At 45.0% G+C, this 26,713-nt stretch overlaps 1 protein-coding gene across 2 annotated transcripts in view; it reads right to left on the bottom strand.

Annotated features, from left to right (window-relative positions):
* LOC142585522 (uncharacterized) overlaps window positions 1-26,713 on the bottom strand; it is a 165,530-nt gene that overhangs the window by 55,555 nt on the left and 83,262 nt on the right. For both annotated transcript variants that reach the window (XM_075696329.1, XM_075696338.1), the window contains 3 exons: window positions 26,344-26,598; window positions 15,814-15,909; window positions 4,244-4,423 (listed from right to left, as the gene is read on the bottom strand). In XM_075696329.1, the coding sequence (XP_075552444.1) occupies window positions 4,244-4,423; window positions 15,814-15,909; window positions 26,344-26,598 (531 nt within the window). The remainder of the gene's footprint in view (window positions 1-4,243; window positions 4,424-15,813; window positions 15,910-26,343; window positions 26,599-26,713) is intronic.

Genomic DNA, 26,713 nt, shown 5'->3' with positions numbered 1-26,713 from the left:
TGAACTTGAATGAAGAAAACTTAAGCATCCGCTATTTTACGCAGTTTCTAAACAGCCAGTTCAAGAAGAGATTCTGACTTGCACGTAGAGCACCAGAGTGAAAAAAAAAGTATCTAGTCCTCTCAGGCAAACGGGTAACATGACACAGCACTGCTGGTGCAAAGCTGTTTCTATTCATACGAGTGACTGCACAGCAAAACAGTACCATGGGTGTTACGAGGAACAATGCTTAAAGGGGCCATGACACCGTTGTCCAGCTGTTCTCAGTTTACCTCTGTAACTGAGAATAGAGGGCCAAATATGGTTACGCACAGAAAAAAACGGGGCTCTCAGCGCACATCTTAAATCAAAATTTTAATTTCATATCACTGCCACTCAACTCCTCCCACTGACAGCAACCACTAATTTGGCAAGGCTCTTGCCAAAATTCAACTGTGTCATTAAAAAATTCAAATGCAAATGTTCTACTGCACCAATCTACTGCAAGTTTGCCAGCTTGCTGGGAGACACATATGGTTAAACGTGCAATGCATAATTTAAGCTCAAGAATTTAGTGTCATGACCCCTTTAAGTGACTGAGATGTGAACTCTGTGTCGTCTGCTTTTAAACAGTTTGACACCACATTGGCCGTCTTTCTCCACAAGCTCTAGCACCCAATGGCGTAGCAATAGTGTCGCTGCTGAATTATGCCTTCAATTTCTTCACTTGCGCAATAAAAAGCAGTACAAAACAACTGAGATGCGTCGAAAAGCACATGCAAAAACGAAACAATGCATGACTGCCATGACGTATTCCCAGCTACTGCAACCACTTCCGGTGCTTGCAGCACACAAAAGCATGGCCTTCGAGACTGACTTCTGTTACGCGAGGGAACCGCTTTCGGGGGTGTCCTGGCTACCTTAAGTGCACAGTCACGCAACTTTTACACTTGATATTAAGGGAACACACACTTTCTAATTTCTAATGTAGAAGTAAACATTAAAGACGTAATTTCAGAGAAAAACGAAAGAAATCATGGTTAAACTGCAAGAACCTGACTCCAGTTACTACTCGACATGCGTAAAAATATTCGAGGTTGTCTGCTACGTTGCAGCAGTTATGGTGGCACCACCTTCGATGCGGAGGCATGGGAGAGAAAACACGCACAGAGCTGGGGAGGCCGGTGGAGATGGGGTGAAAATAATACATTGCTTTGTTAGAATGCACAACACGTAACTTCTTTGGGGAACTTAACGAAATTATTTTTTGCAGTACAGATTTACTGCATTGCATGGCTTTATGTGATGGAGCTATAGCTTTCATTGCACTGCCACCTTGTTCTTCCTATTGTGCTTTCCAACGCAATGGAGACGTTCGGTTTGTAGGTTTTATTATTTCTCTAAACTTTAATTCGTCTATTGAAGCAACAGATCAAACAAGTAACTGCTGTTGCCTTCAATAATTTTCAAAGTCACGCGCCACTGTAAGTGGCATCACAGTACGGTGAACTATATGTAGGCGCACTGGCGCGATTGATGTGGACTCTCTGGCTGAGAGCACGGCGCCCACGAGGAGAAGGGCACAGGGTGTTTGGTTTGGAATTTCAGCTCTTTTCGCGGCACTTTGCAAGGGCTTTAATGATGGCGAGTCGTACGGGGCACAAAGGCGGGTGTGACAAAGGGGGTGCCAATCCCGCCCCCCCTTCCATCGAGGATTTTTCGTTTAAGGGTCCAGATTCAATCGTTATAACTGATAACATGGAAAGGGAGCATTTCAAGCGGTTTATTTTACCACAGAATGCACACAAAAAATTAACGAATGAAAAGTGTGTCCGATACATTCTTAAAACTGGCATCATTATAAGTGGGCTCAACTGTAGCTGATTCATGTATACTCTGAATTCCAACATGCATGTCTGCAAAATACAGCTGTTAAAAGGCAATGATGAGAAAATACTTTATATGCTTTATAATGAGTGAAATTGCGATGAAGCACTCTACTAAACCAAATTCTGACAAACCAAGAAGTCCTAGCATGGTTTTTATTAACGGGCCCCTGAAACGGCTCGGACAAATTTTGTAGACGCGTAGGGTACAGCTTAAGTAGAAAATTCGCACCACAATTTAAGTGAAGCGTTACGTATTAATGGAGCTACAAGCGATTACAAGTTACCCTCCTTCCTAGCCATGCTTTTCCTCCTCAACTCGTTCGCCGAGCGAGCAGGGCTAAGCTCCGCCTTCACTGGTTCTGCATCATGATGCGACGTCACATCGTCCACTTCCGGTTGTTTTGGAGCCTGCCCCCGCCTGTGCGAGACCTCTCCGCTAGCCGCTTGGACGTCGACCCCAAGCGTGAGCTATCGAAGCAGCGTGCGTTGCGAGCATTCTGTCGTAGCGCCAAACGTGTCTGGTATTCCGCTAACCACAGGCAAGCTGGTCATTTCGGTAAATGACTGGAGGCATAAACTCCAGCTGATGAAGGAACTTTAGCGTAGACGTACGTGAGTGGCCTGATCAGTCTGCACGGTCCAGACACTTGTTGGCGCAGCGCTTAACAAGCCAAACAAAGTGCTAATATTGCTCTAACCAAGTGTAAAACATTTTAAAAATTTATAAAAACAATGTGCTGATGATTACACTCCTGCGAAAAATACACACCAGCAGCAAAGAAGAATACACTTCATTGCTGCTACTGTGTATGGTTGAGCTCTGTGCCACCAGGTGGCTGCACCGTGCAGACCATTCACATTTGCCCTTCTGCTCATCTCATGGCTCATCCCGTTACGGCACAGTCAAGCGGCCAGACCCTGTCCCCTTGTGCTTGCGTTTGTCCTAATACCGGACTCGCGAAACGCTACTGCGTTAGTAATCTTCCGGTGTAAAGTGACGGCCACAAACGCGCAAATCTTGGTGCCGATCGGATAGCGGCAGTCTGATGCGCAGCAGCCAGTTCGCTCGTACGCTGCCTTGCAGAGGGACACGATGTTGCAGCTTGAAATATTGCCAGTCGCTACGCCTGCAGTCCACAAGGCAACAAAGTTGAATCATAGTGCTTGCGAAAAGACTGAGACAGACTCTAACCGCGGAGCTCTCGTCAAAATTGAGTACGCTGTAACGCAAGCAGACGACACTTGCTGTTTGCCGGAAGTGCTTAAGTGTACTGAAAAATTGTCCTTGTGCATTCTCTTTATGTTACTTTCTTTTTATAAAAACAAATAAACTAACATTCCAAATATAACGAAGATCATTTGTTTCCCACAAAGTTGGAAAAATCATCGATCACGCGCCCTGGTCAGCCAATCGGATAGCTCGCCCCACTGACGTCATATGGGTGATTTCGGTCATATGGGTAGGGGCGGCTTAAAATTACGCCGAGCAGTGTGCTGCAATCAGCAGCGATGTGCATTTTTAAAACCTTATAATAAATTACATGCTTTACGCGGATCACTTAGATGTGTCAATTAATGATCAGAAGGACCTACTCTAATGACTCAGTACGTTTGTAGAAAATCGTCAAAAGCGTTTCAGGGTACCTTTAAGCCTTTACAACAAACAGTGCACAAAAAATAGACAAAACCGTCTGTGGGCCTCGAGTGTGCCTGAGAGTGACCTAGCCTTGTGGCAGATGTGGAGCTGTAATACAAATGCACTAAGTTGCAGCAGGCCCTTAGCTTCTCCATTCTAATTTCAACATAAAACCACATCCTTCCACAAAAAATTGATGGCTGCGTTGAGGTCACTGAGCCGACCTTGTGTTCCGTTGCTGACTTGAGGCAGTGCAGGCAAGCACAAAATATTGTGGTCTATGGACGAACATGGCAAAATAAACTTGTGTTTTGAAGTAAAGGACAGGCTTTTGATCCAGCCAGCAATGCCAGTGACATAGCAACAACAGATGGTATCGGGCAACCGCCTGCTAAGCCCCAGAAAATTCCCCATGGTGCTACTTAAGCAGCAGCTGCGAGAGTGCCTTGAAATTAAGAATGGCCACCAGCATTTACAGCATTCATGCTGCCACCATATAATATTTCAAGCCCATTGCAATTAGTTTCTGTGTAACTGTGTTGATGGCAAATCTGGATTTGTTTCTTCTTTATGCAGCAGCAAACGCCACTACAATAAAGGCAGATGTGCCAGAGCTTGTCATGTCTGCCTTTACTGAAGAGGCGTTCATGTGGGCCAATGTTTCTCCTTTTCTCATTTCATTTGAGACCTCGAGTGATGTCACAAACTCTGAGCATATGCAGAGGCAACGACAGCGCACCTCTCCCTGCTGGCGCTCAAGCGTGGTGATGTCGATGATGGCTGGTGCGTCCTCAAATGGTGAACTCTGACGTGGTAACTTCTGTTGCATCTCGGCAATTTCTTGCTTCAGGTCTTCGACAGTCTCCAGGTGCGACTCTAAAGCACGTTTGTACTCTGCCTCTTGCGCAGCCAATTTCTTCTGGAAGAAAGGCGAAGCAATTATTTGACACAGTCACCCTGGGCCAACACAGACTCTGAGAATAGAAGTAAATAAAAACAACTTCATTGGTATACTACTGACCAGCATACTGCTGAATCAGCAAAATGGAGCAAGAATGACAAAATACAAGAATAAAACAGTAACAATAAGAACACTGTGGCACTACAAGAACCTGAAAGTGTTAGAAGCTTCAGGGAGAAGATTAAACATAGTATGTAGTCCTCTAACTCTTTCTATACAAGGTTAGAGGAAATTGGTCAAATTCGTTGATGGCTTTTGATTGATTGGTGGCTGCCAAACACTCTCAATGGAATTCTTCTACAAGCAACATTACTAGCTGTATGAAGACGGTACTTAAATATGTTCAATCACATTTTTCTGTCTCTGGCATACCGAAAAATAAAACTTTCAGAGAAAGTATCATTTAAATGAGCCTAGCCTCCAGTGCATGTCCCCCTTACCAAATGAAAGAATGTAAAATGTGCACTTTGGCCAACTTGGCTGCTGAATTTTTAAATGACGGCAGTAATGAAAATAGTAAATTATGCCCGATTTGCCCAATTTTCCATTCCGACAACTGCCATATTGCTGCGCCCCTGTCTGCTTCAAGCCACGAAGGTGATGACAGACAATCTGCTTGAGAGCGCACACAGGCTCAATAGAAGAAGACTGCATTCTTTATTCTCGGGTGTGCTGATAGAGTGCGACAGGAAGGCCTCTTGCAATCAAAGTTTCCATTCTCAGTGAATTGCGACACTGGTGGAGGTGCTGGGTACTGCACTCATCGCCCGATGGTCAAGACTCCTTTGAGCAACCCTACATCTAGCCCAGTGAGACATGCCCGCATTGAGACGCCTGTACACCGAGCAAGCCTTCGCCTGCAAGGTCTGAGCCCAGAATTCGGTATCCTGCAAGGACCAGCACTGTCAACGACCACCTCTGCTCAAGGAACAGCATTGGTAAGCCCGACCTAGGTGACGATTGAAAACCTTCGAATCCCCACGAGCTTACACAACGGCGCGCATGAAGATGCTGAAGACTGGCTGGACCAGTATGAATGCGTGGCAAACTCCAATCCCTGGCGTCCCAACCAGAAGCTCTCAAACGTGGACTTTGCCCTCGAAGGGAGTGCAAGAAAATGGTTTGTGAACAGCAAAGGAAACTTGCCAAACTGGGACGAGTTTTGCTGTCGGTTACTTGAGACCTTCGGCAATATGAATCGACGGGATAACGCTCAATGCCTTCTTGAGTCGTGTATCCAAATGGCAAATGAGGGTGTCGCAATGTTCGCCGAAGACATGGCAAATTTGTTTTGTCGCGCAGATCTCAAGATGACCAAGCCAAAGAAGCCGAGTCATATCATGCGCGATGTCAAGGAACATCTCTTTGCTGGCCTTGTATGCAACTCATTGACAACAGTGGACAAATTTATTAGAGAGGCCACACCAATCGAACAGGCGCAGCAGCAACGCCACCAGCAATATGAGCAGCATGCTAGTGGAGCAGCTGCAGGAGCCACAGTTTTAGTGGCCACTGACGTAGATTCTTTGCGCCAATTGATAAGGGAGATTATGCGTGCGAAGACTGTGATTGCAAAGCACACAGCGACACCGAAAGAGTTCACACTCGCCTCTGTTACTGAAGTTGTGCACCAAGAACTCTGAAAAGCCTTTGAACCTCCCGAACCAGGCCCTGAACCATGCTTTGAGCTTACAGCTATGCGGACGCTGTGCGGCGTCCACTGTTTGCAATACCGATGCAACAGTACCGCCACAGCCCACCTGTCACAGCCTGGGCCCAATGAGAGCCTTTTCGGCGGCCCCAACAGGTTCACAGGGCCTATATATGGCGCATCACTGATCGCCGACCATTGTGCTACAATTGTGCAAAACCAGGGCACATTTTTCGCTTCTGCCCTCATCATCAGGCTGGCTACCAATGAAATTTACCTGCCGCTATGTGCTGTCAGCTTGATCAAAGTCGTGGCCCCTTTGGCGACAATGTTACAGGACAGCAAGTAACTCCTCTGATATCTAGTCACGATGGGCGTCTCCAAGACAGTTTTCATCACTGAAACGCTGCAGTTTTGGTGACGGGGTGGGAAGGAGGTCTCTCAGGCCATGGCAGGGAAACTGAAAGCAGTGACTTCCGGGGGGAAAGTTGCAGGTAATCAGATTGCCAAAAAGCCTACAGTATTGCCAAGAACACCCCATATCGATGACCTATCAGAGCAGAATGCCGACAAAATTGTGAATGCTGAATTCCCTGTAATCGTTGATGGGCACAAGTAATCGCCTTAGTTGACACTGGCACAGACTTTTCTATAATGAGTGAGATGAGCCCTTGGCAAACTAACTTAAGAAGGTTAAATCGTATGGACGGGTCCTTCCATTCGGAATGCCGGAGGTCAGCTGATGACAACTATGTACGGCTGATGTACGGCAAGACTCACGATCGGGTATATAGTTTTTGTTGCTACCTTTGTAATTTTACAACAGTGTTGCAAACGGCTCCTACTAGGCATGGACTTCTTGTGGGAATATGGCGCTGTGGTCAACATACGTGACGGCTTGGTCACTTTTTTCCACTATTAAAGGCCCCTCACCAGCCCCCATAGCAAATTTTGGTTATACACTGAAAGTTGTTACATGTCCTCTAGGGAGCATTCTGCCACAAAAATTTTTAAAAATCAGCTCATTAATAGCAGAGATAGAAATATTTCAGTGCCATGAACCCACGATTTCAGGAGGCGAGCTCCACTGCATAGTGAGACTCTCTAAACTCGCCCCATTTAGCCTCCGCAAGTGAAATTCCTTCCCTGCGGTCTCCCATACCTGACCTCAAGGATCGTGTGATGCATATGTCACAGGCCCCGCCTTGTATTTTTTTCTCTCCGAGCTTTTTTTTTTTTTTTTTTTTCGGCGCTGCATATTTTTGCTGACTGCGTTGCGCACGAGCTGTTGTGATTGTCTGGTTTTGTGCAGTGCACGATTTTGCACGCTGTGCACAAGGACACATGACTAGTGGTATAATTCAGTGATACACGAATACTGAGGCAGAACAAGCGGATCGCAGAGTATGATCATGTGTTAGAACACGGTAGAAAATGGCATAGTTTCGGTACCTGCGCTCGTGACTTCACGACCGTGGGAACAAGCAGACGAAACGGAAGTACAGTAGAACCCCGCTGTTACGTTCCTCACTGCTGCGTTTTCCCGGCTGCTACGTCGTTTTCATCCGGTCCCGGCATAGCTTCCATAGGATCCAATGTATAAGGAACCCCGCTGTTACGTCGTAGCTGTGAAAACGTTCCCGCATGATACGTCGCAACTTAGCCCCCCGAACCCGCCTGGGCTAAAGTAGGCAACGCGCTCCAACCGCCATTTTGGCTTTTGACGAGTTTTGGCCGGGCTTGGCTATGGAACTGGCTGCAAGAAGCCGCACGCCAGTTCTAGAGGCCGCCATCGAATTGGCGTGCGGCTTCTTGCAGCCAGCTCCATAGCCAAGCCCGGCCAAAACTCGCCAAAAGCCAAAATGGCGGTCACATACGACGACTACGTCGCCGTGGATGTTGTTGTCGGGACGTCAGAGTGTCAGAGCATCGCCGAGATCGTTGGGATCTCGGTCGCGAGTGAAGTCGCAGACTGCGATGCACGAGCCGCATGATGCCGGGGAGTTGCCAAATCGTAGCTTTCGAAAAGCCGTTGCGGCTCTGGACCTCCTCCACAGGTACGTCGCACCTCACAGCGACGCTGACAGCAATGCGGCCTTCCAGGCTATTGAGAAACGTGTGGTGATTTCTAGCGAGCGAAAGAAACGGCAAGCCACAATTCTGGACTTTTTTTTAGGTCCTAAGCGCACTCTGTGGAAATAAATTGTCTATAGTTGAAGCTGCACTTTTTTTCATTCATTTTCGGAGCTTTCCTCACTGTTGCGTTTTCCCGGCTGTTACGTTTTTTTTCCCCGGTCCGGTGAAAAACGTATGAACGGGGTTCCACTGTACATCTCTCTTGCTTCGGAGTGAAGTAAAACAAAAACACACGGACATTCCGTCTGTGTGTTTTATTACTTCTCTAAACTTCAATTCGTCAATTCAAGCAACAGATCACAGAAATAAAAGATGTTGCCTCTATTCTCACACTGCGGACCAGAGTACGTAGGCGCAGGGACACCAGCACGTCACTGTCCGGCTTGGAGCGCAGTCACAGCAAGGGAAAGGGAAGACGGTGTTCGGATTGAAATTTCATACCTTTCCACGGTGCGTAGCAATGTAATTCTTTGCAAACATGAATGTTAGCGCGCATTGTATGCTGTGCTCTTGTCAGCTCAATATGGCCAGACCTGGTGAGGGGCCCTTTGAAGACACGATGACCCTTGGTGCAGAACCACAACGCAGATCTTTAAGCGTCTCTGACGATGATGTCTTTATACCGCCCTTACAATGCAGTCTTGTTCCAGTTATTTGGAACGCACAATACAATGAAGACGGAGTAGCCGAACAAATAACAGCACTTCTGCTGTGTCAAGGCATTGTCATCGCTTGTGGCATTGTCAGCTTAACAGAGGGACGTGCTGATGTGCTGCTGACAAATTTCACCAAAGAAAGTCAGCACATAAGCAAAGGCATTGCGGTAGCATACCTTGATGAAATCGACAATGCTCAACACTGTTTTGCTGCTCAAGAGGAAGCAATAGCTGATATGGCCCGACATGTACCTGTTGTCAACGTTGGTCCAAGTTTACTACCGAAAGATAGACGAAAGCTTCTCAAACTGCTTGACCAATTAGAGGATTGTTCCTCCTCCATGTCTCGAGTTGGCAAAGCACCGCTGACTAACCACTGCATAATCATGGAGGAGACTGCAAGACCCATTCGACAAACTTTGTACTGTGTGGCTCAAAAAGAATGCGAGGCAATACAACAGCAGGTCCAGAAAATGTTAGAGGATGATGTCATCCAGTCGTCAAAAAGCCCTTGGGCACCGCCAGTGGTGCTCGTAAAAAGGATGGATGGTAGCCTGCGCTTTTATATTGATCACCGCAAGCTAAACCGTGTTACAAAGAAAGACGTCTATCCGCTGCCACGCATAGATGATTCTGCACGCTTCTTCTCATTGATGGATCTAAAAAGTGGGTACTGGCAAATCGAAATCGATGAACGTGATCGAGATAAAACTGCTTTCGTGACGCCAGATGGGCTGTACGAATTCAAGGTTCTCCCCTTCGGTTCGTGCTCAGCCCAGATTACGTTTCAGCAACTAATGAATACTGTCCTGTCCGGCCTTAACTGGAAGACTGGCTTGGTATACTTGGACGACATTGTTTTTTTGGCCACATTCGAGGAACATCTTTTAAGCAGTTCCTCTGCGTTCAAGCCATACGGTCCACTGGACTCTCTTTGAAAGAAAAGAAATGCCACTTTGGCTTTGAAGAACTTCAGTTCTTGGGTCATGTGGTCAGTCATGACGGTGTTAGACCTGATCCCGATAAAATTGCTGCCGTCATGAAGTTTGCAAGGCCCAAGGACAAGAAAGCCGTGTGACACTTCCTGGGCCTCTGTGCCTATTACAGCGTTTTATCAAGGGTTTCGTGTGCGCTGCCTCTCCACTCACCAATCTCACAAGAGAAGGCATCACATTTATAAGGGGAGAGGAGCAGGAAGCAGCATACAGCGAGTTATGGCAGCGCCTACAAACCCCGCCTGTACTCGCTCACTTCGATGAAGATGTACCGACATCCATTCACACAGATGGCAGCAACGTGGGCCTAGGCGCCGTGCTCGTTCAGTGGCAAGACGCCGAGCGAGTCATTGCTTACGCAATCAGCACCATATCACGTGCAGAGTCCAACTATTCCACTACAGAGAAGGAATGCCTGGCTGTAGTATGGGCAGTCAGTAAGTTTCGCCCGTTCTTATAAGGCTGCTCCTTCCAAGTAGTGAGCGATTATCACTCACTTCGTTGGTTGACAAACATGAAAGACCCCTCTGGACATTTGGCATGCTGGAGCCTGCTACTCCAAGAGTACGACATGACAGTGGTCCATAAATCGGGGAAGCAGCATTTGGATGCTGACTGCCTCTCAAGATCACCAATTGAATCACCAGGCTCTGATGACGATGAATACACAGGCCTTTTAGCAGTTGTTGATACTGCCACCATCTATCGTCAACAAGAGGATCAAGAGCTCCATTAATTCATTGATTTTTTGGAAGGCCGAACTACAAAGGTGCCGAAAGTGTTTTTAAAGAGACTATCATCGTTCTGCTTGCACAACGGCATCCTCTATAACAAGAACTATTCTTCGACAGGGCACAGCTACCTGTTAGTCGTCCCATATACTCGCAACAAAGAAATCCTGCAGGCATGTTATGACAAAGCCACCTTGGCTGCAAACAGACATTGGCACAAATCAGAAGCAAATACGACTCGCCAAAGCTTGCAGCAGAGGTGAAGTGTTACGTCAGGACTTGTCTTGACTGTGAGCAATGCAAAGTACCACCCACTAAACCCGCCGGGCCCTTACACTCTATTGCAGTGCCGGAGTCACCGCTTGCCCAAATTGGAATGGACCTTCTCGGTCCATTTCCGACATCTGCCAGCGGAAATAAATGGGTCGTAGTCGCGACAAACTACCTCACCAGGTACACTGAAACCAAGGCACTTCCAAGTGGCACGGCAGCTGAGGTGGCACAATCTTTTATTGAGAACATCATCCTAAGTAAGACATGGTGCTCCAGCTGTCGTCATAACAGACAGAGGAACCGCTTTCACAGCAGAGATTTTAAGAAGAATGCTCACCCTGAGCAGCATGGCCCATAGGAGGACAACAGCATACCATTTTCAAACGAATGGGCTTACAGAACAAGACCCTCGCTGACTCAACAAGACCTTCGCTAACATGCTCTTTATGTACGTCGACGTGGTGCACAAGAATTACGACAAAATTCTGCGTATGCCACCTTTGCGTATAATATGGCATGCTGTTCGGTCTTCTCCACGGTTGAGAAGTAACAACGATGCTCGAAGCTATGCTGCCCTATGATTGTAGAGATACAGAGGCTGACGCTGCCAATTTTGCAGAGCACGTCGAGGAAGCTCGACAGCTTGCGCGTGTCCGAATAACCAGCCAGCAAGACCATGACGACCGCCGATACAACCTCAACTACAAATCTGTTGTTTATCAGCCCGGCGACAGCATTTGGGAATGGAGACCTATTAGTAGCCGTGGCCTCTCCGAGGAACTTCTACGGTGGCACTTGGACTATATAAAGTTCTGCACTGCCTTAGCAACATCACCTACGAAGTCAGTGCTGACACCCCATCTTGCTTGAAGCGCCACCAGCATGTGCCTGAAACTATTCACGTGGTGCGCATGAAGTCTTATCGCTCAGAGTGACATGTATAGCCTGTATTTGTGCACTGACTACTATTTGCCACGCATCGGGCGATCCTCGCTCTGGAGAGAGGCCCTGTCTGCATCGAGCCACGATGGTGACGACAAAGACGATCTGCTCGAGAGTATGAGCAGGCTCAATAGAAGAAGACTGCGTTCTGTATTCTCAGGTGTGCCGACAGTGTGCGACAGGACTGCGACAATATACTAAGAAACTGTCGTCCTTTTGTCTGCACCTCTAATTTTTCTTTTGTACTGGGACATGTTTTTGTCTAAATTACAGCTAGTCCAACTCTCTGTTTTAAAGAGCACTTCAGCAGGCCACATAGGAAATATTGGTTATATGCTGGAAGTTGTTACGTACTCTGTGGGGAGTGTTCTACAGCAAGAATTTTTCAAATTGTTTCATTAATAGCAGAGGTAGAAATATTTCAAGTGACACGAACCCATGATTTCAAGTGGCGAGCGTCACTGCCAACAAGGACACTCTCTCCACTTGCCCTCATCTTTTATCCGCAAGCGAAATTTTTTCCCTGTGTTCGCACATGCTGGAGTTGGAGGACCACGTGACACATACTACAGGGACCCCACCACCTTTTCTTTTTCTTGCTTTTTTGCTGAGTGGGGCACTCTGCTGATGGTCTTGTGCTCGAGCCATTGTGTTTGTCTCATTTCGCACAGCACACAATTTTGCATGCTGTACACGAGAACACCTGACTAGCGGTATAAGTCAGAGCTACACAAACACTGAGGAAGACGCAAGCGGATCACAGAGCATGATCGCGAGCTGGAACATGGTAGAATGTGACAGTTTCGCTGACTGCACACACGACTCGACGACATGGGAACAAGCAGACAAAACGAAAGTATATCTCTCTTGCTACGGCACAAAGTAAAACAAAGACACGGAGACGTTTGGTTTGTAGGTTTTAGTATTTCTCTAAACTTTAGTTCATCTATTGAAGCAACAGATCAAACAAGTAACAGCTGTTGCCTTGAAGTCACCTGCCACTGTGAGTAACACTACAACACGGCGATATATATAGGCGCACTTGTGCGACTGCCGTCGACTCTCTGGCTGGGAGTGCAGCGCGCGCAAGGAGAAGGGCGCAGGGCGTTTGGCTTGGAATTCCAGCTCTTTTCGCAACACTTTGTAGGCACGATCGTTAGCACGCATTGTATGCCCTGCGCTGGGCAGTTCAAAATGGCCAGACGTGGTGAGGGGCCCTTCAAAGGGGCCCTGAACCACTTTTTGTCTAAGTCAAGAAATGCATTTGAAGTTAAAGTATACCCGTTCAGAAATACATTGCCGCCCAAAAGTACTTCAATGCATTCAGAAGAAGTGGAGTTACTGGTAATCAGAGGTCACACATGATCCCATTCACTCTGCTCCTGTTTCGTCTTCAATGCCTTGCACAGTGTGTGGGATTCTCCTCCGTGCTCTTGGGATAAAGGAACGACAACACAGTAATGCAAACAATCACAAGGGCATTTATTGCACCTTTCATAGATCAATGCCTGCTAGTCGAGTTGCTATCCACAAAACATGCCGATGGGCGCGCGGCAAATCTAGAAGTTCGACTCACCGCGACCAGATAGCGAGTGAATATGTTCGGCCCATGCTGGATCCCAATGCCTGATCATTCGCGTGTACGGTCACGCGAACGGTGGCGCGTTCGAAGGCGGCCACGCGAGACGGTCTCGCAGAAGCATGGGTCGGCGCATGCGCAGCACGGCACGTCCGTACCGCTTGACGATCTCGAACCCCAAGAGCCCCACGTTGGGCGCCAGATGTGGGAGGCCACATTGGAGCAGCGCACACTTACAATGCTCTGTCTACTGAACGTCGCCGTGGCACGCAGTTCAAATTTTATTTTGGATGTTCACGTAGATGCCACTACTTCAAATTGTGGTGCCCAAATGTAGCCAAACGCAGTTGTCCTCAGCGAGCCACAGTGCACTCAGCCAGCGGATTCATCATGGCACGCCACGGTGGATGCGGTATCTACACTACATAGCAGACTGCATCTACATGCAACTGTAGTGCGTTTGCACAGTGTTTTTGTGCACGACAGGGCTTGAGTGCACGCTTGCGCTCATATGCTCCAGTCTGGCCGTGCTACGCAGTGCGGACTGGCTTAGTCCTGCACCAGCTTGACCGATAGACAGTAGCCACTACAACTTGCCCATTTTGAAGCGCTATAAATAGCTCAATACGAAGTGAAGTCTGCCAAGGCATCCAATTAGGAGCAACCAGGAGTGAGCGCATGCTGGCAAGTGTACATGTGGTCCAACTTTAAGTTTCGTGTGGTACAAGGCTAGTTGAGTGTTCAAAACTAGTCAAAATTAGCAAGACTTGACGGCTATGACATCGTTGCAGGGAGGCGAAAGTTTAATTGCTACGTGGGCAGCCGCAGCAGAGCATGAGCTGATGTTAGTCGGCTTCTTCTGGAAATACATAATTCCTATCAAAATTCGAAAGCAAATTTTTGCTTACTTCAGCCTGTTTATTCAACAGTGTCAATATATATACTCAGTAATGGTAGGAAGAAGTGTACTGATGCAAACACCCTTCTTGATTGATGTCAGCTATTCAGCAATAGCAGCCGTATGTAGGAATCTGCTAGATTACGAATTTCTGCTATATTACAAATTAAAGCAGCCTGAAAATAGTGAGGAGCAGGATTCTGTTGAAATGAGTGTTTGAGAAAAAGGTGACTTCGTGCTCCATTTGCGAGCTGCATGCAATACGCACAACTGCATAATTTGGCTGAGATGTTCACAGCAAAGCATGCTATCTAGGGACTGTTTTTTCACCATGCCTAGGGGAGACAGCTCTCATTATATGTGAACCATAGGTGTACATTTCATTTGTCTTACATAACGTGAATGATACTGCTGCAGCCGGAGATGTTGCATCAGTCTGTCTCCTCTAACTGTGCTTTCAAAAGAATGCAAGTTGTGTGCCAAACTGAATCTTCCTCGTCCTTGTTGCTGCCCTAAACCAATGAATGACACCTGCTGCCCGTTACTCAGTGTTGGCCGAGGAGATTTAGCCAGAAAATTTGCACTCAGTATCGAAACTCGGCAAGAAACAATTTTTTTTTTTCTGGTGTGTTGCATACATCCATGAAAAGTTAAACTTGGGCCTAAATATATCAGAAAAAAAATTATTCGCGCATAAGCTGCACTTATTTTTTTCACGTGCACACACACCTGAGACTGCACAATGCAGTATGGATATCGTATACAAACGTGCGTCTCCTTTTAGGTTGTAATCGCAGTCGATAATCTGTAATCAGTCGATAATCGGCACACACTTCACTTCTCATTACTGCCCTATACACAGCTACACACCGTGTGTTTGCAGTCGCTCCTGTGCCACCCAAAAAGTATGCGGATATTGAAGTTCAACATTATATTCATGTTTCAAGTTAAAGCCTCAAGAGTATTTCACAATGCAACTTTATCACCACGTGATGCCTGATCCCACACCCGAGGATGGCTTCACCTTTTGAACAGCACAGTATCCCATGGAACACAGAGATGTATTGCAGACATCCAACTAAGCACCACAATATTCGTATCCCGACTCCTCATGGCTGCTACTGTACTGCTGTGCATAAGTGTTCAGGCAACATATGTACACCACTTTGCCTATGGGGTCCATGCTTCGTATGTATTGCAGACACTTGTGCACTAAGCCTTCATCGCTTCTGCACCAGTTGAAACATACACAGGTGCTGCTGAATGTTCACGTTTTCATTAAAACTCCAATAGTTTTATCATCACACAACCTTACGTGCGGCATGACATCCAAAGATGGCTTCATCTTGTAACAACACTTAAAATATATAGGTATACATGAACCGTGTAATAGCTCCCCGGCATTCAATGCCTTAGGGCAATCGCATGAAAAACAAATGAGCACCCGAAAAAAATCATGTTAGAAGCTGCTCAAATAAATACCATACCTGGCATTTATTGGAAAGGTCCTCATACTGCTGCTGCAATTGCCTCTCGAGTTCACTTTCCATTTCTGCAGAATTCTGCTTCATGACTTCTTCCAGGCCTGCACAGAAACATTGGTCATTTCTGATTGTTAAATGTCAGAAATCAAGTTATCATAGGCAAACAGAGCACAGCAAAGCAAATGCATAAATCATGAGAAATAGAAGCACTTTCCAGTCATTCAGTGCACAAAACAACTTTTCATCTAAGCATGCATTGTTGCTTGCCTCTCTGTGAGCTATGCGAACTAATCCTTCTTTAAACATGTTCACGGTGCACTACACCCAAGCCATGATTCCAAGTGCAAAGGCATACACCTGCACCAATGTTCTTGACTGTGGTGTAGGGGCCATCATATTGCTGTGAATCTATGCACCTGCTGTCAAGGTAGTGCTGTAACACTACATGGTGCCTTACAGACAATGCTGGCTGAGGAAAGAGTTGCTGACGCAGCGAACATTTCCAGATGGTGTACAAAAATGATTAAGCTTGTCAATACTGTTTCTACATTGCGATCGCCAGAACTGTCTCTAGTAGATTGAAAGTTCACTGCAGTGAATAATGTAGTATTCTGTTTTGTTTTTCTGTGCACATTTGGTTTTGCTTTATTTCTGCACATTAATATTTCTGCCCAAGTATCATTTGTGATCCAGCACCATGGAAATCTTTTAAAAGAACACATAAAACAGACTGGAAGCCCATGCCATACCAAAAAAACCAACTAAATGTGGCAGGCTACTGAGTGATTAGGTCAAACCGACAAGCAGCTGAGCAAAAAACTGAAATCCGCATGCAATGAGTTGTTTCAGTACTTTCAGCATCGTTCAAGCAGTCCAATAGCCCTTGCATGCCTTTAGCTATGCATCCATGATCTATGCAGACCCTATTTTTAGTAAGCTGCAAGAAAACAGTTCGGTTACCTAATACTTTTAAATAAAATCTAAGATGGTCACTATGGATTCCAAAAGAGCTGCAAAAGAAAAAATGAAAGTGATATATCAACAATTCTACATATTAAACGTAGCAAAGTAAGCATTGACTTAATCGATATTGTGGCTTACAGGAGCTTATGGGAAAGTGCATCAGTACCTGCAGCACTGGGCCTATATAGTCATTTAGGAAAAGCTGTACATGCTACATGGCAGGCCAATATGAAAGGAAACAAGTGGTTTGTGTCCCATATCACTGAATGTCCTCGTTTCTTACAGAGGAGCAAAAAGTACCACGTGACACTTTCTTGAACTCCTTGGTGCCAGCAGGCCATGCCCAATTCATCATTTTGCAGCAATTGCTGCTTGAATATAAACACGAGTCAACTTTAATTTGACCTTGACGAGACTGACAAAACTGATATATACCTGTCCAGCAGGCCCAATTTGACAAAACTGATCAATTACCTGGCAAATAAAATTTTAAAAAGAGCAGAAGAAAGCACCCAGACACAGCACTTTTTCATTTGACAGTATTTACCTGAATACAACATGACCCAGAATCAAATGTGCACCCAGCCTCTATCGCACTAAAGTAGAAAATTAACACAGAAGTGACATTAAACTTCTTAAAGCAATCTGACGAACACTAATTTTTTACAGCGAAGCTGTATATGGCTAGCCAATTTGTCCGTCTGTCTGCCTGTTGCCTGTACGCTGAAAACTCCTCTGGCACAACCCCATGTGCATGCGGGGAAAAAAAGAAAGATAAAGAGATGTGTGTGATTGACTGCGCCAGTAGTGACGTCGTTGCTCTCCGCCGCAGCCGAGAGCACATGCAGCAGTTTCTCTCCGGCTCCAAAATGGGTAGGCCACACATCATACGTACTCCTGAGGAGCAGGCAGCTTTCAATCAGTAATGCCGCAAGTAGAACCAGGAACGAGCTTGTCTATGCTATGCCGGCACAAGAACATGCACATGCAGCTAAGCACAAGCAGCAACTGCATACTGAGGATCCGGCAGCCTACCAAGCCATCGTTTAATGAACCATAGGATTAACCCAGTGATAAACACCAGGGCCGCATGTTTCAGCTTCTCTGGTTAACGTGCGTACGGAGTGCTTGGGTGGTGGCTTTTATAAAGAAAAATATGGTATGCCTCATATTATGGACATCACAAAATGATGAAACAGAAGTTTACTTTCCCAGAATTAAAATTTATTTACGCTTAATGCCCATTGTCATCACCCTCAGGCAGTACTTAATACTGCCTGTGGACCACGTGTCTTCCATACAGTCTATTACGTATTTAATATTCCACACTTATAAAATGACTTTGCAGCTATCACAATTATGATGATTGCACATGCCTTAACTAACGACTTTGCTAGTGCATCCTGTAATGCATGCAATTCTCCAGAATGCTGAAACATGTGACACAGTTTTGTTGATGCTATGTAACATAACTAGGGGTGTTTGAATAATGAAATTTCCAAATAAAATCCAATAGAAACATTTGAAAAAAATGACCTTCAAATACCAAATATTTTTTTCATAAGCAAAGCAAATTTTGATGTGTCTGTGCAGTCAGTCCATTTGGTAAAAGAATGAGGCTAATACACATTTTTAACTGGATGTCCTCTCAACTGAGGAGCTTCATGAGAAAGAAGTGCTTTCAGTTATCTACGAGTGTAATATAAACAAGGGTACAGCCAATGTGTGATACCACAACGCTACACATGGAGAGATGCAAACATGATGAGACTAGGCAAAGAATAAATCAGGACAACTAATTTGTATACCAGCTACCTAAAAGTGAGGCATTCTTCTTGAATTATTGAGCAGAAATCATCTGGCCCATATGTTTGCTCAGGAACTAGTGCCTCTGTGTGACAACCACGGCTCTTCTGCAGCAGAATAATTCGGAGCAATCATCTTGAAGAACGCTCACTTGCATCAATCTCTCTCCGTACCACTTCAGTAAGTGTTGTTACCCCTCATATTTAAATTGAAACAAATATTTTACAATTTCAAATAGTAAATTTTCAAACTGAATACAAATCAAGCAGTTGGTTTGTATTCTAAATTTCAGATATTCGGACATTCCTAAGAGAACGTCTCTATTGAAGGAGCTTTTGTAATCAAAGAATGAAAGTAACGTGTTGCTGCCATTAGAATGTACCAGTCACCATCCTAAATGCTTTTGTAATACTGTAATGACAATGGCATGACACTGGTTCTGATGGTAGGCTGTTATGAATCCCGCTAACACTGTTTTGGTTTTGTATTTGACTACATGGCACAGGAAGTTTTTAGACCAACTTTCTGAAAAAAACACACACAAAGGTACACATAAGAACTGCTTAAATAAGTAAATCATTCATTGTAAGCTGCCATTCTTGCTTAAAAATCCACTTAGGCAGGCCAGAAATAGGTGTTTTCAGCAGGAGATAATGTTTCTTTGATGCATTCGCAATATCCTAGCACCACCAATATTGACACCGCAGCTATTGTAGTCATGATTGGGGTCACTGGGTCAGACAGGTTCATGCTGCCCAGCCAATTTCAAATTATTTGGTAATGGCCAATTTCAGGATTGAAATCACAAAAATTTTGACCGATAGGAATGTATGGGCTGAGACCTTGTTAAGTGAAAAATCTAATTATCCGGAGTCGAATCAACAAAATTCTATTGTACATGAAATTACCAAAGTACTTGACACATCAGTGACTAACACAAGATGGTGGACCCAGCAAAACACAAGTGCACAATCTGGAACGTACCACCAACTTCTGCCTGCACTTCTTTCATTTCTTCCCCACACTATAAACGTGACCATCGGCTTCAACAGCGGATGTGCAGTGAAAACTACTTAGAAAATTTCAAGTGTCCCCTACTAGGTGTTCACTCTTATAATGCCCCCCCCCCCCCCCTCTGTATATTTCACTTCCATTAAGCGCACCGTAGTGAAACGTACCGAAATGGTTCAAGTTATTCAAAAAGGTGTCTCTGCAATTGTCATCAAATGACACTTTTATTTTCTTGAGCCAGCTCTTAATAATGATCTGCACTTGCTCACAGAAATCAATGGTGTGTAAACTTTGCAAAGGCTGAGATGCTCTTCTTTGCTTTTGCTTTTATTAAAAAAAGAACAGTAGATTTCAATAAAGGCTTGATGAGTTTATGTATTTCAATGTGCTAATTTAAAATATACATTGTTTTCTTGCAGAGTAAACAATTTTCAGGACATTAAAATAATTAAGTTTTCTGCATAATTTGCTTGGAAATAAATATTTACTAAACTATATATGGTGTAATAAAGGCTGACATACAAAAATTATGCTGAATAATCAGAGCTTGCAAGGCTAGAAGAATGAATGATCTAGGCTTACCTGAGCCAAAATTATTGCATGTCAAATTTTTAAAGCAAGAACCCATAGCAACCCCAAGGACAAATTACTATATTTTGAAAATTTCTCTAATGTTATTTGTTCATATAATAGGCCTACTGAACTCTCCAATTGCCTACCTATCTCACAAAAAGAAAATATTGCGATAGGATAAGTAGAACCAGAGATATCATCAACATGGGCTGTTAAAATACTATTCTAGAAACCATGCACCGCATGTTTTGTGCCAAGAAAACACTTAGTTTAAAAGAAAATCGTGTCTGAAGAATCGTGTCTGAATTCCTCTAGCACAATTAAATGCGCCCGTCCATGAGCAAAGAGTTGCTCATGGACGGGCGCCATTAGCACCCTTGCTGTCATTAATGAGTAAAATGGCACCGCACAGCCAGCGCTAAGTCTTTTTTCTTTTTCTGTAAAACACAAAAGCACAGCACACAAAAGCACATCAAGGACACAGCCAACAGCATCCCAAGACATCACATAGACATGCCAGTTTCTGCTGTTAGCCCTCAAAAGTGACACGACAGCAACCAGTGTGCCTGCCTCAATCCGAATTCACTCTTGCTACTTGCTCTCCTCCCGACAGCAGGAAATAAATGGTAAACTCAGCCTTCGCTTCAATCTCATATCACACTGACTACATATCATTCAAGATCGCATGCACACCACAGTCTCGTAGGCCATAAAGTCATGAAAGTGTTTTGATTTGTAGCTGTCAGATGGTGCCACATCATTTACTGCTGACAGCATGGAATGAATTGTTACTGGCAATAACAAAACATTTAAGCTTGATCTAGTACGCTCTGGTTAAACATTGGCATTGCAGCACGTCGTGATTTATTTACAGGCATACAATTGTATTGATTCAGACAACAATGAAAGTTTGTAGCTACTTTCTTTTTTCAAGACAACAGTATGACAGGATCTGTCTATCTTGATGCTTGTCGCTTGAATTTCACATGCATGTGGTTACCTTTTTATTATGAGCTTTGCGAGTAAGAAAAACCAGCGCAGCACTACATAATACAGAAATAGCAATACATACAAAATAATACATACAGAAACTAGCAAAACATGAGGGCGTGGCCGGCATGGAGTCTAGCAAAAAACGACCTTTTGACCACACATTGAGTCGTTAAGGGTAACATAGTCCTTTTTTTCTAAGAACCAAATAGAAGCAGACAAGTACCATTTTCTTCTGTGTTATAATGCAATGCAAGGACTTTTTCATTAGCAGTGGTTAAGTACAAGTTGCATGAGGTGTTGCCATGTCATCGGGCTAGTAATAATATAATAATATAATATTTGGGGTTTTACGTGCCAAAACCACTTTCTGATTATGAGGCACGCCGTAGTGGAGGACTCCGGAAATTTTGACCACCTGGGGTTCTTTAACGTGCACCTAAATCTAAGCACACGGGTGTTTTTGCATTTCGCCCCCATCGAAATGCGGCTGCCGTGGCCGGGATTCGATCCCGCGACCTTGTGCTCAGCAGCTCAACACCATAGCCACTGAGCAACCATGGCGGGTTTGGGTTAGTACTAGGATGTCCCAGTAGAGTCTCAAATCATGTCCTACATTTACTTCAATTTCTGTTCTTACTAAAGCTTTGTTTTCAATAATATTGATGCCTTAGACATTCCCGAGCATTAATCCATCACCTAAGCTTGACTTAATATTTGCATTTAGTGTCCCTTTAAAATTCTGACACCACCAGAAATGTTTTGAGAAAATGAAAAAAAAAAAAAAATAAACACTTCATGATATGTTCATGATGATTAGAGAGCAAAAGGTAAATTAATCAAAGGTGACACAGGGGTCCAATCAAGCAAAAATAAATGCTCTACACCAACAAGGAATGAAAAAAATATATATATATAATTTTGCCAATTTTCGACTCGGTGGGGACAACTTAATAGTTCAAATATTTGGGAATCTTAAATATTGAGTTTGCCATAAGTTAAGAGACTTCATTCCACAAATAACTCAGAAACAACACTAGCTTGCCTTGTGGTTTGGAAGCAGTCAGCATTTACGGGACCAAGTAGGATTTGCTTACTTTTCCTTTTGAGGGAGTGCTGCTGACATACAGTCGAACCTACTTATAACAATAGTATTCAAGTGGGCATGAAAATTCCACTGTTATACAGTCGAACCAGGCTATATCGAACTCACAAAAAAATGGCTATCGGTCTGATATAGGGCATAATTCAATATAAGCTTGCTAGAGAATTGAACATCGTAAAAGCACATACCATTTATAAAATCACTTTATTGATGAAACTAGCTTAGTTTCGCATGACATAGTCCTGTATTTTCTTCTGCTTGGGCAATTTCACAGCCTATGACACACGCACTTCTCCACATTGTCTACACGGTCGGAGCACCTGAGGCCGCAACCTTCCACATTCACGCAAAAGCGCCAGACTAGTGCGAGTGCACCAATCACCTTGGAGGATACGGGCAAAGGATCATCATTGCTTTCCTCATTGTACCCATTTTCACCTGTACTCGGTACAATGTCTGCAATGTAGTCTTCATTTTCGGGCTCTCCCGTGGCCGCGACCCCATCATCCGCACTTACAAACTCACCGACCGTTGATTCGTCAACGGCTTCCGGAAATACTGACAGCTCGGGAACACCGGCAACTGCTTCGTCGCACTCATCAGAATTTTCAGTCCCCGCCAGGCACACGGAAGCCGGCATGTCTGAAGCAATTTCGGATGAACCACTTGCACACGGCCGTGCGTACGCATTGGGCGCCACGGGCACCGGGTCACAAGTTTGTCCGCTTTAGCCCTAATCTTCCCCTTATTCTTTCAAGATGGTGCTGAGAGTGCTCCTCGGAATCTTGCACGCTGCGGTGACATCCGACGTCTCACTGCGTTCGACTCAATTTAGGATTTCGAGCTTCACGGCGAAAGGCAAATTCTGCCACTTCATCATGGCAACACTGCGGGAGAAGTCCCACAAAGCGCAAACACAATGAACCAGAAAAGCAGCAAGACAACTCGCACATGCGGCATCTTGCACCACAAGGGCACAATACCCTCTAATTGGCTGCCTCAGTAAGCGCTGCGGGCGGGCAAGGATAATTTTTTGCAGGGGGGGTCTCGCTGGCTCGCTCAACGCGGCGCTGTCACGGTAGGGAGAGCGGTTGGGTGGAGCAGTGCTGCCGGATTTCCCTGCCGTTGAAGGGAAAGCAAACTTCTGGGGGCACCACTGCGCCGCTTGACATTGAATATATCAAGAGTTGCAGTTATTTTTGTTCTATGTATGCGTAATTTTTGCTATATATACTCATTATAACTATACCGTGTTCATAAATTGTTCGATATACAGAATAATTTGATATAAATGGGTTCGATATAGTAGGGTTTGACTGTAACCGATAATTGCTGTAACTGGGTTGCATAAAAAAATCTGAATAGGGGCATGGAAGATCTGATGTGAAAAAACTATAATGGTCGAGAGGCCAGTGCTCCTCCCCACTACCTACCTCCATCCGGCTGCTGATTGTGTTCACTCGTTTCACTGCTTCCTGGGTGCTCCGATTACATTAGCAAGATGTGGCTGTCGGCGTTAAAGAATAGCACTGCTATAACAACTGCAAAGAGGGGTCACTGGTGGCAAGCGATATGCGAGCACCGCCAAGGCATTGCTTTGGTGGCAACAAAAGGGGCCTTTAAAAATTGCGAGAAGGCTGCCGCGGCAGCCTGTCAGCTTGAGAAATCCAGAAGAAATGCTGAGGCGAGATCGCCACAAGCATCTCGCCTCGTACTTCTCACTGGCTTACACGAGGAAACACTATGTCCGTCAGCCTTGCATTTTACGCAAAGCTTGCCGACATCCTTCTCCAAGGCATTCAAGTGCTCTATGTAGCGCAGCGAAAGCTTTCTCGCGAAAACAAAGCACCGGAGGGACGGATCATCTGCCGGGCCTCCTGTGAGGACAATGTTGAGGCAGCCTGCCCCAACGCATCATCGCTGCCGTTGTCCGCTGTTGCTATCAGATGCAAGCACGTTCGCGACGATCACCTCATCGATTAGAAGCACTTAGGCTTTCTTTTCACCGCCAACATCGTGCATTGCCAATGATCAGCAAGCGCATCAGCCATTCTGTTTCGGCGGGCGAGTCAAACGCTGAGAAATCACGTGGCCAAGAACGATTTCGATGCAACCAACAAAGGACAAACGTAAGCAATTAACCTGTTTGCAGAACTTCGCTGATGAGGAGCCAGCGAGCAACATGCGAGCAATCTGCAAGCAGCACAGTTGGCCCGGCGCATTCATGTTTCAGAGGGTGAGGCAGCTTAGAGCTATGAGCGAGGGGTGGAAGGGCAATGGGAGAGAGGGGTACGGAGACGGATGTTGAAGCAGCGGCCCATCGTGCAGCGGCTCAAATTTCTTTTATTATTTTTTTTTTCACTTCAAGGATTTAACATTTCACAGCCTTTCTGCTCGGTCACCCAGCAGCCAGACTTCATCGTTATAACCGATAATGCGGCATCGGGGCATTGTAATAAGCAGGTTATTTCACCATACAAAAAACATACAAAAGTTGACAGTGCAGCAGCTTCTCATTGTTATACCCGATATATTGTTTAAACCGGTATTGTTATAAGTGGGTTCGACTGTATATCCCCCCCAAAAAAGCATGCCAGCTCCACTCACCATTCAGTGGCTGAAGTAGAATGTGGTTATGGTCATGCAAGCAGAGTTCAAATTGTCAAACATGCTGTAATGTGTTCGAAATTTTGGCTGCTCCAACATATTACGTCTATAGGGCAAGTGGTGGCGCTGCGAAGCTGCCTGAATTGAGCATGTCCAAACTGTCAGTGTCCGAATAATCAGTTGCCACCAGGTGCCATTTCGTATCACTTTGAAGACATCAAAAGGAATTAGCCAACTGTGTGTTGAGTGATGCCCTTCTACGTATGCTGTTGCAAAGTCTGCCTAGTTCAAGTCAATTAACATTTCACAGAGACTAAATTACCACTAAGTTTTTGCCATATAAGAACATATCAGCACCCAATGAAATAACATGATCAAAATGAGAAGCTGCACCAATGCTGTACGATTAGAAGTCAGTCACACAACTATATAAGTACACATGCTAGTCTACCACCTAAAGTAATGCTATTATGTTCGTCGCCACGCATTGTTAAGTCTCTTGCTTTCTCCTTTTCAATTTCCAGCTGTAGCCACCAAAAGAGGAGCTGAGCCACAGCTAAAGGAAACAGCCCAAAGGGCCCGGTGAAAAAAATGCAGCAGTGACAAACAGTGTACTAAAAAAAAAAAATTTTGTTACTTTAGAATGAACATGTTGTGCCATCTACTGAGATTTCATTAAAAGTTTGCACAGCTTTCCAGTTACTTTTACCTTAGTCTTACCTTTTGACACAAATATAAATTCGAACTATATTCCAAATTAAATTTAATCTGGTCATCAAGTACTAAATTGTAGGTGAAGCCACCAGGAGTAATTTTTTTGCATTACACGCCTCAGCACTCTTCTCAAAACAAGCATACAATAGCCTCAATAACACCAAAAAGTTATTTTATTAACAATCCCTATCATACTTGAGATTCGCATGCTCAATTCTACGGACAACAATTCTTGGGGTTCTGTCCATTTTTAAATGAATGCCCACATGCCCCTTTCCCTCCTATATATTTCTTCACTATGGAAACACTGCTACTATAAATCATCACACTGCCCTTTGCTCAATATCTATGTGACTGCCCTTTTTAATTAAATTATGGGGTTTTATGTGCCAAGACCACAATCTGATTATGGGGCATGCCGTAGTGAAGGACTCCGGAAATTTGGACCACCTGGGGCTCTTTGACATGCACCTAAATCTAGGTGCCCAGGTGTTTTCGCATTTTGCCCACATAGAAATGCGGCCGCCCTGGCCAGGATTCGATTCCGCGACCTCGTGCTTAGCAGCCCAACACCATACCACTAAGCAACCACGGCAGGTGCTACTGCTCTTTTTGTCTGTATGAACATTGTGTAACTGTTTCATTTGAAAATGTTTGCCGACACTCTACTCGTATAAATATACATAATTTTTTCCCCCAATGTACATCTGAGATGCAAAGGCAGTGTTTCACTAAGGCTAAAGAAGGTGCGAGGCCAATGCTGACCTGCATTTCCACTGATGGTCGCGTTTATCGAGCTCCAATACAACGGACTGATGTTGCTGGGCCACCCGGTCGTACTCGTCCTGGCTTGCCTTGGCCTCAGCTTGTGATATAACCAGTTGCGCTTTCAGCTCGTTCATTTGCTCGTTCATCTGCTTTATTGTAGCCTGGAACTTCTCCTGCACGTCTGACAGCTCCTTCCTATATGTGCCAGCTGTGTTTTCCTTCTGCTGCTTCAGCACCGAGTGAACTCGCACCTGCAACATTGCAATAATAGTGGCCCAATGCACATCCACCACCCATTCCCTAACCAGCTGGCAGGTCAGTGCCCAAGAGAGAAATAACACACAGCACAAAGTGAACAGGCCCTGC

This window comes from Dermacentor variabilis, chromosome 1 (genome assembly GCF_050947875.1).
Source record: "Dermacentor variabilis isolate Ectoservices chromosome 1, ASM5094787v1, whole genome shotgun sequence".
NCBI classification, from domain to species: domain Eukaryota; kingdom Metazoa; phylum Arthropoda; class Arachnida; order Ixodida; family Ixodidae; genus Dermacentor; species Dermacentor variabilis.
Note: the sequence above shows the minus strand (reverse complement) of the source record. Positions and strands in the feature narration are given on the sequence as shown.